Raw genomic sequence first — 13,886 nt, 5'->3', positions numbered from 1 at the left:
ATATTTAATTTTGGTCTCTGGCGCTCACGTTGATGACGTCACGCGATGTGTTTTCAGTGCTATGGCGTACCAGGAAGGGGAGTCGCTTGAATCTTGGCTCAGTAAGTGTTTAATTTCATTCATTTCATGAATTAAATGATATGTAGAATTGGCTAGATAATGTTGCTGCGGAGGGTGGTGCGGTGTGTGGCTCTTTGGACAGGCTGTCCGGTGGTGGGTGGTGGTGGGTTGTCAGTGGTAGCGAGCAGAATGGGTGGAGAGCTCGAACATAAACACAGTATGGGGCACATTCACTCACATTCAGTGAGGGAGCAGTGATTTTTGTGCAGTAACAGAAACTCAAACAGCTGTCCCTCACTAAAGGTTAAGATACATTTTATGCCGGAAATAATAGGTTAATCTGTGTGATGATGAACGAGCTGCATTGACAACAAAATAATCACCATTACAGCAGTATTTAGAGGGAGGATGATAACAATTCGTGCATTGTCATGGTGCTCACAAGACTAACTGTGATACATATTCATTGAAACATATGGAGAGCAGTTACTCGGGTAGCCTACTGTACACATTTTGAATTAGTTTTGTATTTGTTATGTTTTGTTAATGCATTTCCTTGCTATTTGTCTTCATACGTATATTTAACTATAAGAAAGAACATATCTTTCTTTTGCTTTATTGTGATATTTTTTAGTTTGTGAGATACCAAATTATGTGCTGCTGAAACTGAAAATAAAAATGTCCCAGTGTTCGCAATCAAAGTATGTCTATCTATTTTCCACAATGATTTCTCACTGAGAAATGTGGTGTCTACATGTGTTTGAACAACAGTCGGTCAAGATATTCAAATTATTCTGTGATTGAAGCATCAGATTCTCACACGTTCATGTTTTACAACCTGCCTAGTTATTATTGATAGAAATGAGCCTAACGTTTACATGTATTCAATTTTGAAATTGAGTTAGATGAATTTTCTGTCAATTAGTCCTTCATTTAATCAGTTTATCCTTGTAACCCCATGCTTAACAACATTTCAAGTGATCTGCAATTTGGCCTGGAGTACAGAAACCTTTGTGTATTCTTGTAACATGCGCTTTGATGACTAATCCAGATTCAAATGTCTTTACATTGTAATCTTTAGCACAACATTTTATTTAATGTCGATGCCGTTCTGCTGCAGATAAAGCCACCCATCCAGCCAACAGACAGGAAGACTGGGAGTACATCATTGGCTTCTGTGATCAGATCAACAAGGAGCTGGAGGGGTATGTCTGTATATAACTTTTTGTGAAAATGTCAGTCAGCCCGAGAAAAGGTGTATTCTTTTCAACCGGGAATTTCGTCTTGCAGCCCTCAGATAGCAGTAACGCTGCTCGTCCACAAAATCCACTCACCACAAGAATGGGAAGCACTTCAGGCTCTGACGGTAAGAAATTATTGCACAGAGGCATCTCCTCATTTGATATTTACCAATTGTAAAGCTCTTCTGCACATCTGTCAACAAGGTGTTTTTCCTCAGCTACTGAACTATTCACAAATATTATTTTGTGTTCAGGTATTGGAAGCGTGTATGAAGAACTGTGGGAGAAGGTTTCACAATGAAGTGGGAAAATACAGATTTTTGAATGAGCTGATTAAAGTTGTGTCTCCAAAGGTGAGCTCTCTTTACATGTGTTTAATGAAATGTATGCTGAATGATCACTTAGTGCCCAGTCTGTTTTCCCACCACCTCTTGTTTCTAGTACATGGGTGACAGTACACCTGAGAAGGTGAAGATGAAGATTGTAGAGATGCTGTACAGCTGGACAATTGCTTTTCCAAGTGAAACCAAGATCGGCGAGGCCTACCAGACGCTCAAAAGACAAGGTGCAGATGAAACACTCAACAATCAGTCATAATGCACAAATTAGCCTCAAAGGAATCTCATTATTCCAGCTTGCACTCCTCTCCACAGGCCTTGTGACACAAGATCCAGAGTTACCGTTGGACAGGACTCTGATTCCCTCCCCTCCAACACGACCTAAGCATCCAGTATTCGACAACGAGGACATGGGAAAGGTAAGGAATCAAAGAACATACTGTATCTGTTTTTCTGAATCACCACTGATGCTGTGGCCGTCATCAACAACATATGCTAATGAAAAGTAAAGGTTATTTGTCGTACTTTCATGATTAAAGCAGAATTAAGTCCCAAGAGGAGACATGGACTCTATATGTATTAGCTAAGGATGCATTTCTGCAATAAGTAAAGCAAACAGATGTGTGTGTTTGTGTGTATGTAGCTGCTTGCTGAGCTCCTCCGTAGTAAAAATCCAGAGGACCTGCAGGAAGCTAACAGGCTAATCAAAAACATGGTGAAGGAGGTAAGACAGGAAGTTGTGGCTCACTGGATTTTGTTTGTCCTGTTGAACTTTGGTAAGGAAATATATACTGTGTGTATTTTCACACGTGGCTTTACCAGTTTTCATCTATTGCGTCCTGTCACCTGTGTCAGGATGAGGCCCGAGTGCAGAAGCTTACAAAACGACTGCTCACACTGGAGGAGGTGAACATCAATGTCAAGCTGTTGACTGAAATGCTGTCCCACTACAATAAAGACAGCTCCACTGACTCAGACAAAGACATCATTAAGGTGTGTGCCTGCGCACTCGCACACACAAATGAAAATGTGAACTCAAATCAGTTAGATTATCCACCCAGGTCATGGACAGTTTGATTCCAGTTTAAAGTGCAGTGTGTAAAATGTGTTGGGGAAAAACCCCATACAATCATGTGGTTGTATGTGTTTTTCCCACTTTGTTGTCATCTTTAATCTCTTTTCTTCTCAGTGTTGTTTGCAAAAACATATGATAATAATAATAATAATAATAATGATAATGATGTTCGGTTGATATGTAAAGACATCTGTTCCTGCTTTTTTTTTTTTTTTGTCGACAAATGCAAACAAAGTGCAAAGACACTACATTTGTCACCATTCTTTGTCTTCTGCACACATTGTTATACTTTATCTAAAGTGAAGTTCAAATATAACTCAAATGATCTTATTTCTATAGGATCAGACAAGAGAATATGTTACTGCATGTCTGTGTTGTTCAATAATTGTGTCTGAACAAAGTCTTATTGTTCTCCTTAGGAACTGTACGAGCGGTGTGACAAGCTGAGGCGCGCAGCTTTCAAGATGGCCACTGAGACAGAAGACAATGACACCAGTTTAGGTTTGTTTTCCCATGTGATCTTTTGTTCATATGAAGACCTTACTGATCTTGTCACCGTGCGAGATCTCTAACTCCCTGCGTCTGACTGCTCAGGTGACATCCTGCAGGCCAGCGACGAACTCTCCAGAGTCATCAACTCCTATAAGAAGATCGTGGAGGGGCTGCCGATCAACGGTGAAAGTGAAGAGCCTCGATCCACAGCTTGTCACAGCGAAAGCGGTGAGCAATATTTTGTTAATCTGACGCATGTTTATGCAGTGACCACAAAAAAAACCTCCAGATGCGCTGTTGGTGTGATTATTTCAACTGCTGTGATCTTCTTAATCCCTTCACAGAGACCACAGATACTTTGATAGACCTCGCTGGCCTTGACACTCCGAGCCCTCCTCAACCGACCATCCCTCCCTCTCAACCCTCAAATCCTTTCCCAACCAACACCACCATTTCTCCCATACCCGTCCTTCCTCCTCCTCCCAAACGCCTGGCCGGCTTTCACGGCAGTCAGAGCAGTAGCCCGAGTCATCCCCCCCTCGACAAGGCCTCCGCTGCTTTCTCGCTTCTTGACGATGAGCTGCTCTCCCTAGGTAGTATATCCGCATTGTGACGTGAAATGTTTCGACATTTTGGGAATTATAATTGGTTCCCGGCTCTGTCTCAATCTCTCTCAAGATCATTTTATCATCACTAAAAATGGATTTGTTTCATCTGGAGTTGGAGCTTCCAAGCATTTATTGGCCAAGAAATAGAGCAGTATACAGTATAACTTTGTAAAATAAGCATTTGTTGTTACCAGTTTTGTAAAGATTTAATTGTCAAGATTGTCTGTTCAATTAAGTTCTTATTAGGTGATTTGTAAAATGTCGATCCAGCCATTCTATTCTTCTAACAGTAAACAAAAACAATCTTATTTCCTACAATGTAGAATGGTTGTTCGGATGCTGCAGTTTCTGTGATGTGGTTTGTGGCTTGAAATGTCTGAATGCTGCTCATCAATCTTGATGACCACACGGCAACTTTACACTACAGTTTTTGCCATTTACTCACACATCCATATAGTACAGCTTTCTTGGTGCAGCACATTTTATCGATCACACGTCACGCCAACAACACATCGGCATGTAGACTAGCAGAGCCGGGAATCACAGCAAAGATGATTCACTCTACCGCGGAGCCACTGCAAAACTGTACACATTATTGAAAGAAATTATTCTCTTGTCGCAATATTATGCTACTTTCAGGATTAAATGACCCCCCTTCCTCTCTGAGCAGCCAATCGAAACCTACATTGAATGAACTGTCCAATCAGTGGACTTCCTTGCAGGTAAAAAATTTTTTAAAGCTTTAAAGCTAATCGAACCATTTGTACTTCTTGTCGATGTGTAGATAACAGAGATGAGCTGATGTTTCCCTCATGTCCTCTGCAGGCTCCAGCATCAAGTGTGGATTTGTTTGGCAGTGTAGCTTGTTCAGGTGCAGCGGTACCTCACGCTGAACCAGCCACCAACGTACACAGTCTCCAGAACCTGCAAGACCTGGCCATGATGGGCTTTTCTGATCCGAAGAGGTACAGCTGTCCAAACCACGGATTTCTGATTTGAAACGAAAGCAAACCATGTCACCATAAGATGTTTCATCACAATCTCTATTAAATTCATTTTCAGTTTAAATCAGATGACAACCAGAGGAAGCAGCTTTGGGGTGACTCCTGCAGCAGCTCCTCCCCACATGCCTGGACAGGGCTCCCCTTTCCACTGTACAATACCTGGCTCTCCTGCTCTGTCCCACACAAAGGTCCAGAGCCTGGGCTCAGCCCCGGGGAGCCCTCTCTTCCACTCTCTGTCTCCGTCTCATCCCCCTCTCCAAGGCAGTCCATCCAGAGCCATAGACGTCTCCCTGAGCAATGTGCATGTCCCCCTGGAAGCCATCAGACCGAGTAAGGAGAGAGGGAAGGGAACATAACTGCTACTAAACAGTATGAGGGTGTTCATTCTTTGATATTCCTGTTGTTGATTGGCTGCTCCCCGTCTGTCTTCAGGTAAAGTGCTGCCTGTGACGGCCTACGATAAGGGTGGCGTTCGTGTGCTGATTAACTTTGCGTCCGACTGTCCCCCTGGCAGGCCTGATGTACTTGTCATGGTGGTCTCTACGCTCAACACAGCGCCGCTCCCTGTTCACAATGTGGTACTGCAAGTTGCCGTACCCAAGGTACAGTCAAGTACACGCAATTCTTTGCAACAAATATGAACGTGTGTTGTGAGAAGCATTACTCAAAAGGCAAAGGGCTGATTTGGATGAAATCTTCTGTGAATATAGGTTTTGGCTCAAGGAAGACCTTTTCAGATTTTGGTGGTGATATGGGCAGTTCAGGATGTTTTAAAATACTTGCCCTTATGAGACAGGGGAGTGTTCTGACACTGGGAAACTGAGAGGCTTCTGTGGAGGTACTTTTCTATTCGGACTTGATCCTCTGTGGTGTTTGAAGGCACTTGGTATTCATCATGTTGCCTCCTTAGGACAGTGGTGCTTCTTTTGGCTACCAGTTTGTGGGCATACAAAGATGAGATGTGAACCTTTCCTCAAATAAAGGCATTAAAAAATGCCTTCTCTTTCTGTTTTTGTTCTGCGTCAGTCAATGAAGGTGAAGCTGCAGCCTCCATCGGGAACAGAACTGGCACCTTTCAACCCCATCCTACCTCCTGCCTCCATCACCCAGATCATGTTGCTGGTTAATCCAGCAAAGGTAGGTAACCAAACAATACTACTACTAAACATACTACCGTTCAAAAGTTTGGGGTCACTTAGAAATGTCCTTATTTTTGAAGGAAAAGCTATTTTTTTCAATGAATATAACATTAAATGAATCAGAAATACACTCTATACATTGTTAATGTGGTAAACGACTATTCTAGCTGCAAATGTATGCTTTTTAAAGGAATATGTACATAGGTGAATAGAGGCCCATTTCCAGCAACTATCTCTCCAGTGTTCTAATGGTACACTGTGTTTGCTAATCTTGTAGAAGGCTATTGGATGATTAGAAAACCCTTGTGCAATTATGTTAGCACAGCTGAAAAATCATTATTTTTAATCATGCATTGTAGGAGAAACTGGTCATGTGTAGTTCCTTCTGCATGATAAGGCTGGACACCACCTCAAGAGATTCTCATGCAGCTCCTCACCCAAACACTGTCTCACTGCGTTCATTAGTTTGTGTCTGAAACGTTGGTATAAATATTTACAGAACTGTGTGTTTGTGTTTCGTAGGAGAAAGTACGTCTGCGCTACAAGCTGGCTTTCATGCTCGGAGACCACCCGTGCAATGAGGTAGGAGAGGTGGACCAGTTCCCCCCACCAGACACATGGGGTCATCTATAGCATTGTGCAGGGACAGTCCAGGTCACACTCCATGAAGGGGTGAATTCTCACACATCCCAGAGAGAGGAGGGGGGGGGACAGTGCTTTCAGCTTCACATTCCTTTGAGTAATTTTTCATCTTCAGGCCATTGTCCATCCCAATAGTGAGATGTTAACAACTACAACTTGCATCTGTATCGCTAAAGAGCTTTCGGCAGATATTATTTGAGAAAGTAAAAAAAAAGTGAGATAGCTGTGGTGTTAACAGGTTTTTAAGATTCATGTTGATTTTTGTATTGTAGCTTAATGGAGAAGAAGGCAGTAATGCAACATTACAGGTGCCAGCTGTCGAACACCAAAGAAGAAATGAGATCCTTATTTTAACGGATCTTACCGAATGTACTGAAAATATTGCGCGTATCGGAGCTCTGACTCAGACTGAAATGTTGCACTGCAGCCGAACATGAACTTTAAAAGAACTGAGCCTCTACAGTACGTTTACAGAGCTTAGGAGATATTACTTGTGCTTTTATTTATTTATTCCTCTGTCTGCACAATTAACCAGCCTGTACGTAACATACTTGAAATGGTAGATTTGTGCAATCTACAGAGTTACACTGGAAAATAAAGTAGTCAGTAGACATTATCTCTGCAGGAAGATAGTGGACTGGTTAATGTAGTTATGTGATCATTTTGGTGAAATCAACTGTGAAAAAAATATACAATAATGAAGCCCTGTGCTAAGTGGACCAACAATGTTTAAAGGCAGAATAAGGCAGCCAACAGCAGTATATAGTTTCATTTTAAATAATAGATATTATTTAACAAAATGAAAAGTGATTTCCACCCACGTGAAAGCAGGCTACAGCCTTTATTTGAGCAGTATTTGTTTAAATTAAAAAATTTTATCTACTAGTCTGTACTAGTCAGTGCATCACAGGACCTAGAAATGTGAATTGAAATTGGGTAGAATTAAATGGAGGATTCTCATCAGGCAGACCATTTTTGTGCAACAGTCGGAAGGAGTCAAACTCTCCTGAGAGTTAGTTTTCATTAATCAGCCTGTGGTCCCCTCTCTGGCAGTCCTCAGTTTATCATACAGACGTGTGTTTAATGTAAATAGGATGTAATTTACTGTCTGTTGTATGACAAGTGAACATGTGACGTGTAGATTTTGAGTGTCGGGTCTGTACATACTGTATGATGTGCCATTCGTTCTCTGCATGGAAAAATAAATCCTTCTTTCAATGGATGTCTGATATCCTACGCGTTATTTACTTGTCATAAAAATGTGGCCAAAAGGATATAAATCATGAAAAGTTTTATTATCAAAGAGCACATTTTGATTACTAGACTTTTATATACACAATACAAAAAAAAAGTTTTTGTTTTGATTCATGTTTCCACAGTTCCCTCTTTGACTATAGCCATAGCCAGGTTTCTGGCCAGAGCGAGTCTCAGAAGCTCCACTTTAGTCAGCTCTAGATCTTCCTCCTGAAAAGACAAACGCAATCCAATCAGAACTGGAATGGGTTTTATGTCTATTGCGAAAAATCCGCCAATATCAGTTCAAGAGCATCAGTACAGTGTCGATCAGTTTTCCTTTGAATGGGGGTGGGTTTGTGATGTGTACCTGCATGGGCTTGTCTCTAGTGGAAGCTGTGGTGTTCAGTGAGGAGGTCAGCTCCTCTAAACAGAACATCAGCTCATAGGTTTGGTCTGCGGAGAAGATCACCTGGAGGAAAAAAAAAAACAGACAAAGCACAACAGCTTTACTAGCAGAACTTGTGTTTTCTGAGCACTTTGTGACTATTCGTGATATGTATTCTGTGCTCATAATATATTAATAATATGGACTCATGTTTGAATGTACCTTGGTTTTACATCTGCATTATCAAAAATAGAAAAACTTCATATCAATAGGATACTGAGCACTTTGATGACTGACCTCTTTCTGCTCGAGCAGCGGCAGGGCGTCAGTCAGCAGAGTCATCCAAAAGCTACGGGGGGCGATCTTAGCCGTCATGAGGGAGAGGAGCAGCTTTGCTGCCTCCCTGAAGCTCTTCTCTCCGTATAACTTGTGGAACTCTCTGTACTTTCCTGGGAATTAAAAGAGCGCAGCGTTTTTCTAACAGTAATCAGGGCATGAGTGTGGATGGTTCTCACTGATGTTTACAGAAAATCTACTTCTGCTTAAGTGCTTTGTTTCTTCCTCTTCTCACATTGCTTCATACATCACCGCAAAGTGAGGTCTTTTTTACATTTTCAGCAATATAGTAGTTTAATCACTTCATTTTAAAAATAAATAATAATAAATAAATAAAATATGGGAAACTATTTACATCCCATAAGTTCAGTTGACTTTATCCTTTTCATCAATGCACTTGGATATAGACTTTCTTTAACACTTTTCACTTAAACAGTCACATGCTGTTGCATTAAGCTTTATTTAGATCTGTGTGCACAATCATGCATGTGTCTGTCTCATGTGACGGCCTGAGTGAGTCTGTTCACGACTGAATATGCATGCCCATACCAAGGAAAGTCAGCCTGTCACTGAGCAGCATTGCCGGACCCAAGTTGTCTATCAGGTCCAGATCAGAGAACGTTCCTTTGGCACAGTAATCCTGTAGGAACCTGTGGGGTGGGGGGTGGAACACGTACACACTTAGAAACCATTTGAAACGTGAGCTGATGCTATTGTGTTTGTATGATTCTGATAGCTTTGTGGGCTGCAGGCTGACAACATGGCTTCGTTATAGGTTTATTATTATTTATTAAACACACTCCAATGTTCTCTCCAATGTGTGTGTGTTTGTGTGTGAGTGAGTAAATACGATAAATAAATGATGAATGATATAAATACATAGTGGTATGAAGCAATAAAGCAGGAAATTCTATTGACTTATCTCCTTAAGTATCACTAACATTGCATTGACTGTTTAACACTGAAACCCTTTTAATCTCAGATTTCAGGAACGATCGTTAATTTTACACGTTTGTGACTTCTTTCGCTGCTGCTGTTCTTTGAACAGCACAACTATCCGAGGTGTTGAAAACCATCTTTAACACTATACTACATGTGTTGTTAAAGGGAACTGACCTCTCTGAAATGAGAGTGGCAAACGCAGCATCTTTGGCCCTGATGCTCCAGGACAGAGCAGAACCCAGTCTGTTGTTCCTCAGAGCCCGCATAGCCATGATCTTACAGATACTCCGCACTGAGTAAAGACAACACATTTAACATATTATTTTTACTTCTTTGTTTGCATCTGTGTAACACAAGCAGGGAGAGAGAGAAGGAAGTGTTACCCTGCTCTGACATTTGCCTCTGCTCACAGACCCTGAGCACCTTGAGGGCTTTCCGCTCTGTGTCTAAAGGAACTCGCTCGATCTGTAGCTCCAGGTAAACGCGACCAAACTCTGGACAGTTGTCAAAGTAGTCCACAGCCAACTGCCAAAGACTTGGCACACACAGGGAAAACGCATAAATAAAATTGATATACAGTTAATTACAAATTACTTCCATATAATCATTACTAAAGGCATCATACCTGTGATGGGTGAAGAGGCCAGATGCATATTCTAACAGGAGAAACTCTCTCAAGTTGGAGCCAAAACTGCAAACACACCACAGAGATGTGGTTATTATGGTAATGGCCAAATAAAATTTATTGAATTCAAGTGCAAATGCGTTAACCCGAGTGGCTCACTGTAGATTGTGAGACTGCAGGAGTTTGCAGTGATCCAGGAGATCTGTCAAATGGGCTACAAACCACCAGTTGTTGAGCGCAATGCTGGATGGACACAGAGGAGAAATAAGGAAAAGGAGTGTAAAATCAGTTTAACAATAATAATAATAGTGCACTATTACTAACTTAACTAAGAAGAAGTAAACATACATTTATTGACGTGTACTAACATGTACTAAACGTTCTTACCTGCAGTCCTTGATGACCTGATGAATGTCAAACTCAAAGGCAGCCAGTAAAATGCTGTCCAGTGGCTCTGGAACACTCCGTGAGTCCAGAAACATGGTCAAGCATGACTGTAGCATAAATGCACACACGCATGCACAGAGTAAATAACCAGAATGCAGTATCAGAGTCTGAATATCCACTAGTACAGCAGCAGTTAGTGCAGTTTACCTGTGCATAGTAATGTAACTCAGTGGGTTTGACCGTCGGGTGGCAGAACAGCATTCGAGTAACTAGGAAGTGGTACCAAGTGCTCAGCAATTCCTTTTGTGTGAGCAAAGTGTCTTCATCCCCCACTAAGATCTAAGATTAAAACAGATGGAAAAATGGTTTGCGTGGTGATGGATTGATACAAGTTTCAGAGTGTGAAATAACAATGAATTAGTTAATAGCAAATTAATGTACAGATAAGTGTTTGGGAAACAGAGCTTCACAGAACTGTAATAACTTTAAAGAGCACAGTGCATTGCAGATCCTTAGAGAATGGGACCTCCAGCTAATAGAATAGAGTCCTCTAATTAAGAGGTTTACTGATACTGAAACACAGTAACCTTGCAGATGAGCTCCAGGTGTTTGTTGCTGGCAAAGGAGCTGTCCTGTAAGCAGCGGTCCACCTCCTCGTGCCAGTGTCTCCACTTCACATCAAACTCCGTTAGTGTCTGGTTGCCACCAGGCTGAGAAATTATGAAAAGACAGTTCAGAGGTCAACACCACTACACATGTTGTAATATTATAGCCAGTGTGAGCTAAGCCACTGAAAATGTATCTTACATTGTAGAAGGGCATCTTGCTGAGCAGAGTGTCCATCAGCTTGTACATGTTTCTGGCAGCAGGATGCAATGTGGCCTGCTTCACCAGCATCTGTCTGGCTTCTTCCACCCTACCCTGCAGCACATAGCTCACCACCTGCAAGACACAACAACTTGTTATAAAAGAGTTTTCGCACTGAACTCTACGCCAAAGAAAATCTGAGAAAAGCATCTGCCTATTTCGTCCTAGGACCTACCACATCCCAGTAGTCGCGGTGCTCAGCAGGGCTCTCGCTTTGCAGCACATCTCTGGCCTTCTCATCCACATCAGCCTTATGTAACCTTACCCAGTCCAGAAGGTGGAGCAACAGGGAACCCGCTGTGAAAATAAGAGACATTATAATAATAACTTACTTATTAATAATAATAATAATTATTATTACAAAAGACAAAAGAGTTATAAACTACAGATGCAAAGTCAAACTAACCAGGAGCAGCATCGATGAAAAGCACTTCACACAGATTCCAGATGAGCTCTACAGCCAACAGAATGGACACCTGTGCCCCCCCCAAAAAAACAAAAACAGTTGAATAGCTGATTTGAGTCAAAGATTATTCCTCTCTAGTAGAACCCTATCCTTTCATACATCTTTTAAAAAGTAATAATAATATAATAATGTGCGGCAAAGATGTACGCTAAGCAGGAGAACATACCTGATTTCCATACTGCATGGCCACTTGTGCATCTTTTGTCGAAACTGCAGAGAAGACAAAAAGGTCAATCATTTCTATTCCTGATAAACTGCGCCGATAGTTACAATGTTGAAATTGTATTTCAAAAATGTTCACCTGCAACTTGCTGAAGTTCTTCCATACAAGCGCGTATCACAGATCTGTAATTTTTACTGATGCTGACGAACCTAAAAGTATGACAGAGATTAATTAGGGATTTTTAAGAAAAAATAATAATCAACCAGGGTTTGAATCACTGGAAATGACATGCAAAAGCTGAGACGACTTACTGAGTCTTTTTGTTTTTGCTGGGAAGGTCCTCCCTAATCGTCTGGAGCCCAACAAAGATGTGATGTGATTCATTGAAGAGTTTGCGTAAAACAGGGGAATATATGTCCTCATCTTTCCTGACCTCATGGATGAATGCGCAACCAGAACCTGTACCACCTAAAGACACAGAGAAGAGAGTAGCATGGGAAACAAGAGCGTGAGTAACATGATAACATTGCACAAAAACAGAGGGTGAGACAGTGAAAACATATAAAATGAGCTTTGAGAATACTGATGTACAGACCTTTTGTTTTGTACAGGGTCTCATACACAAGGATGTCACCAGGACCCCATGCAAATCCCAAATGCTTGCTATGACTGGCTGCAGGAATATTCTGCATTTTAAGAAAAGAGACGGGATTATTTCATAGGTTATTACAATAATACAAAAATACATTCTAGTTTGGGCTAAATTGTTTCTGATGCACATCTATCTGAAGAATAGACACATTCCCAACTTAGTATGCATGTTACATTGCAGTGCAGTGGTACACGTGTTTGGTAGCACGTTATGAACCTATAATGCTGTGAAACCTCACATATGTTAGGTCATGCGTGTTTTTGCTCCAACTTAAAGACTAGTTGACAGGTTGTCGCTGTATGGTTAGCTATTAGCAGCACTGCTATTCACTTGTATTAAAAAAAGGACTACTAGACTACAGCGGTTACTCACAGTGGTCGCCGGCTCCACGTCCACCTCCTCCATTAGGGACAAAACGTTGTTAGCGGACTAAAATATAAAATGTCAGACTTTACAGTAAAAATCACTTCATGCCATGAATTGGTGGCGGTACGGTGGTACTCGCGCGCCTCAGTCTTTCACAACCGAAAGTCCTCACGGCGCATGTGTAATGACGTCAGAGAAAGGGCTGCCCTGCCTACTGCCTGTCCACGCGTCGAAGGCATTGCCTCATGGTATCGTCATCCCCGACATACGTAGAACTGAAATATTGGTGATTGATAAGTATACTGTCACAGATAATCAATCGTTCTAGCGTTCTGGGCAGGATAACACACAAAAGCACAGCAATACATCACCAGAATAAAGGGATTGTTTTATGTTTTGAAAATGCAAATATCATACAGATATGTCAACTGTATTGTGATTAGGATCATGTCCGTGCAAATACAATCCACTCTCCTGTGCCAAAGTATTTGTTTAAATGAGGTTTAGTGCATTTGAATCACTGGACAGAAAAACAAGATGGCCGCTGTGGTTCAGTGTTTCAGGAAAAAAAAGAAACAAACAATTTTGTTGATTTACTGCTTCTCTAGTACGTGTAATGTAACGTATGAGTGTAGTAACTAAACCATGAAGCATTAATGGGATGTCAGCTGCGTGATCGGAGGCAGAATATGAGATAAATGTTCCTGAAAACCGAACAACAAAAGTAAACCACCGCTGTGCGCGTGCATGTGTTTCTCTGTGCCTCTTTAACGCGCATACACGCTCTCCCGCCCATGCGGGACTGCGCTTTAGAACTCGTGACTCCCGACAGCCATTCAGCGCCCAGTACAGTGGACGCGCA

The 13,886-nt window shown here is 41.6% G+C and overlaps 2 protein-coding genes across 2 annotated transcripts; one reads left to right on the top strand and one right to left on the bottom strand.

Moving 5' to 3' along the window:
* Positions 1 to 46: 46 nt before the first annotated feature.
* Positions 47 to 6,590, top strand: gga3b (golgi associated, gamma adaptin ear containing, ARF binding protein 3b; the record flags this gene model as incomplete). The annotated part of the gene is made up of 17 exons (XM_083897082.1): positions 47 to 101; positions 1,181 to 1,265; positions 1,351 to 1,426; positions 1,556 to 1,654; positions 1,743 to 1,866; positions 1,955 to 2,058; positions 2,283 to 2,363; positions 2,495 to 2,632; positions 3,134 to 3,215; positions 3,309 to 3,434; positions 3,551 to 3,799; positions 4,454 to 4,536; positions 4,640 to 4,779; positions 4,877 to 5,148; positions 5,251 to 5,420; positions 5,845 to 5,955; positions 6,480 to 6,590. The coding sequence occupies exons 1-17, from the start codon at positions 62 to 64 to the stop codon at positions 6,588 to 6,590; spliced, it is 2,091 nt and encodes a 696-aa protein (XP_083753208.1). The 5' UTR covers positions 47 to 61.
* Positions 6,591 to 7,964: 1,374 nt separating this feature from the next.
* nup85 (nucleoporin 85) lies at positions 7,965 to 13,123 on the bottom strand (the record flags this gene model as incomplete). Its single annotated transcript, XM_083897036.1, has 19 exons — positions 13,031 to 13,123; positions 12,602 to 12,692; positions 12,318 to 12,474; positions 12,145 to 12,215; positions 12,010 to 12,053; positions 11,784 to 11,853; positions 11,553 to 11,674; positions 11,318 to 11,452; positions 11,098 to 11,220; positions 10,718 to 10,849; positions 10,511 to 10,617; positions 10,283 to 10,366; positions 10,124 to 10,189; positions 9,882 to 10,033; positions 9,673 to 9,790; positions 9,106 to 9,206; positions 8,518 to 8,669; positions 8,203 to 8,304; positions 7,965 to 8,063 (listed from the first exon to the last, which is right to left on the bottom strand). The coding sequence occupies exons 1-19, from the start codon at positions 13,061 to 13,063 to the stop codon at positions 7,965 to 7,967; spliced, it is 1,959 nt and encodes a 652-aa protein (XP_083753162.1). The 5' UTR covers positions 13,064 to 13,123.
* Positions 13,124 to 13,886: the final 763 nt, after the last annotated feature.

The sequence above is a fragment of the Microchirus variegatus genome, assembly GCF_963457635.1.
Source record: "Microchirus variegatus genome assembly, chromosome: 10".
In the NCBI taxonomy this organism is placed as follows: Eukaryota; Metazoa; Chordata; class Actinopteri; order Pleuronectiformes; family Soleidae; genus Microchirus; species Microchirus variegatus.
This window is presented reverse-complemented; position numbering and strand designations above follow the sequence as displayed.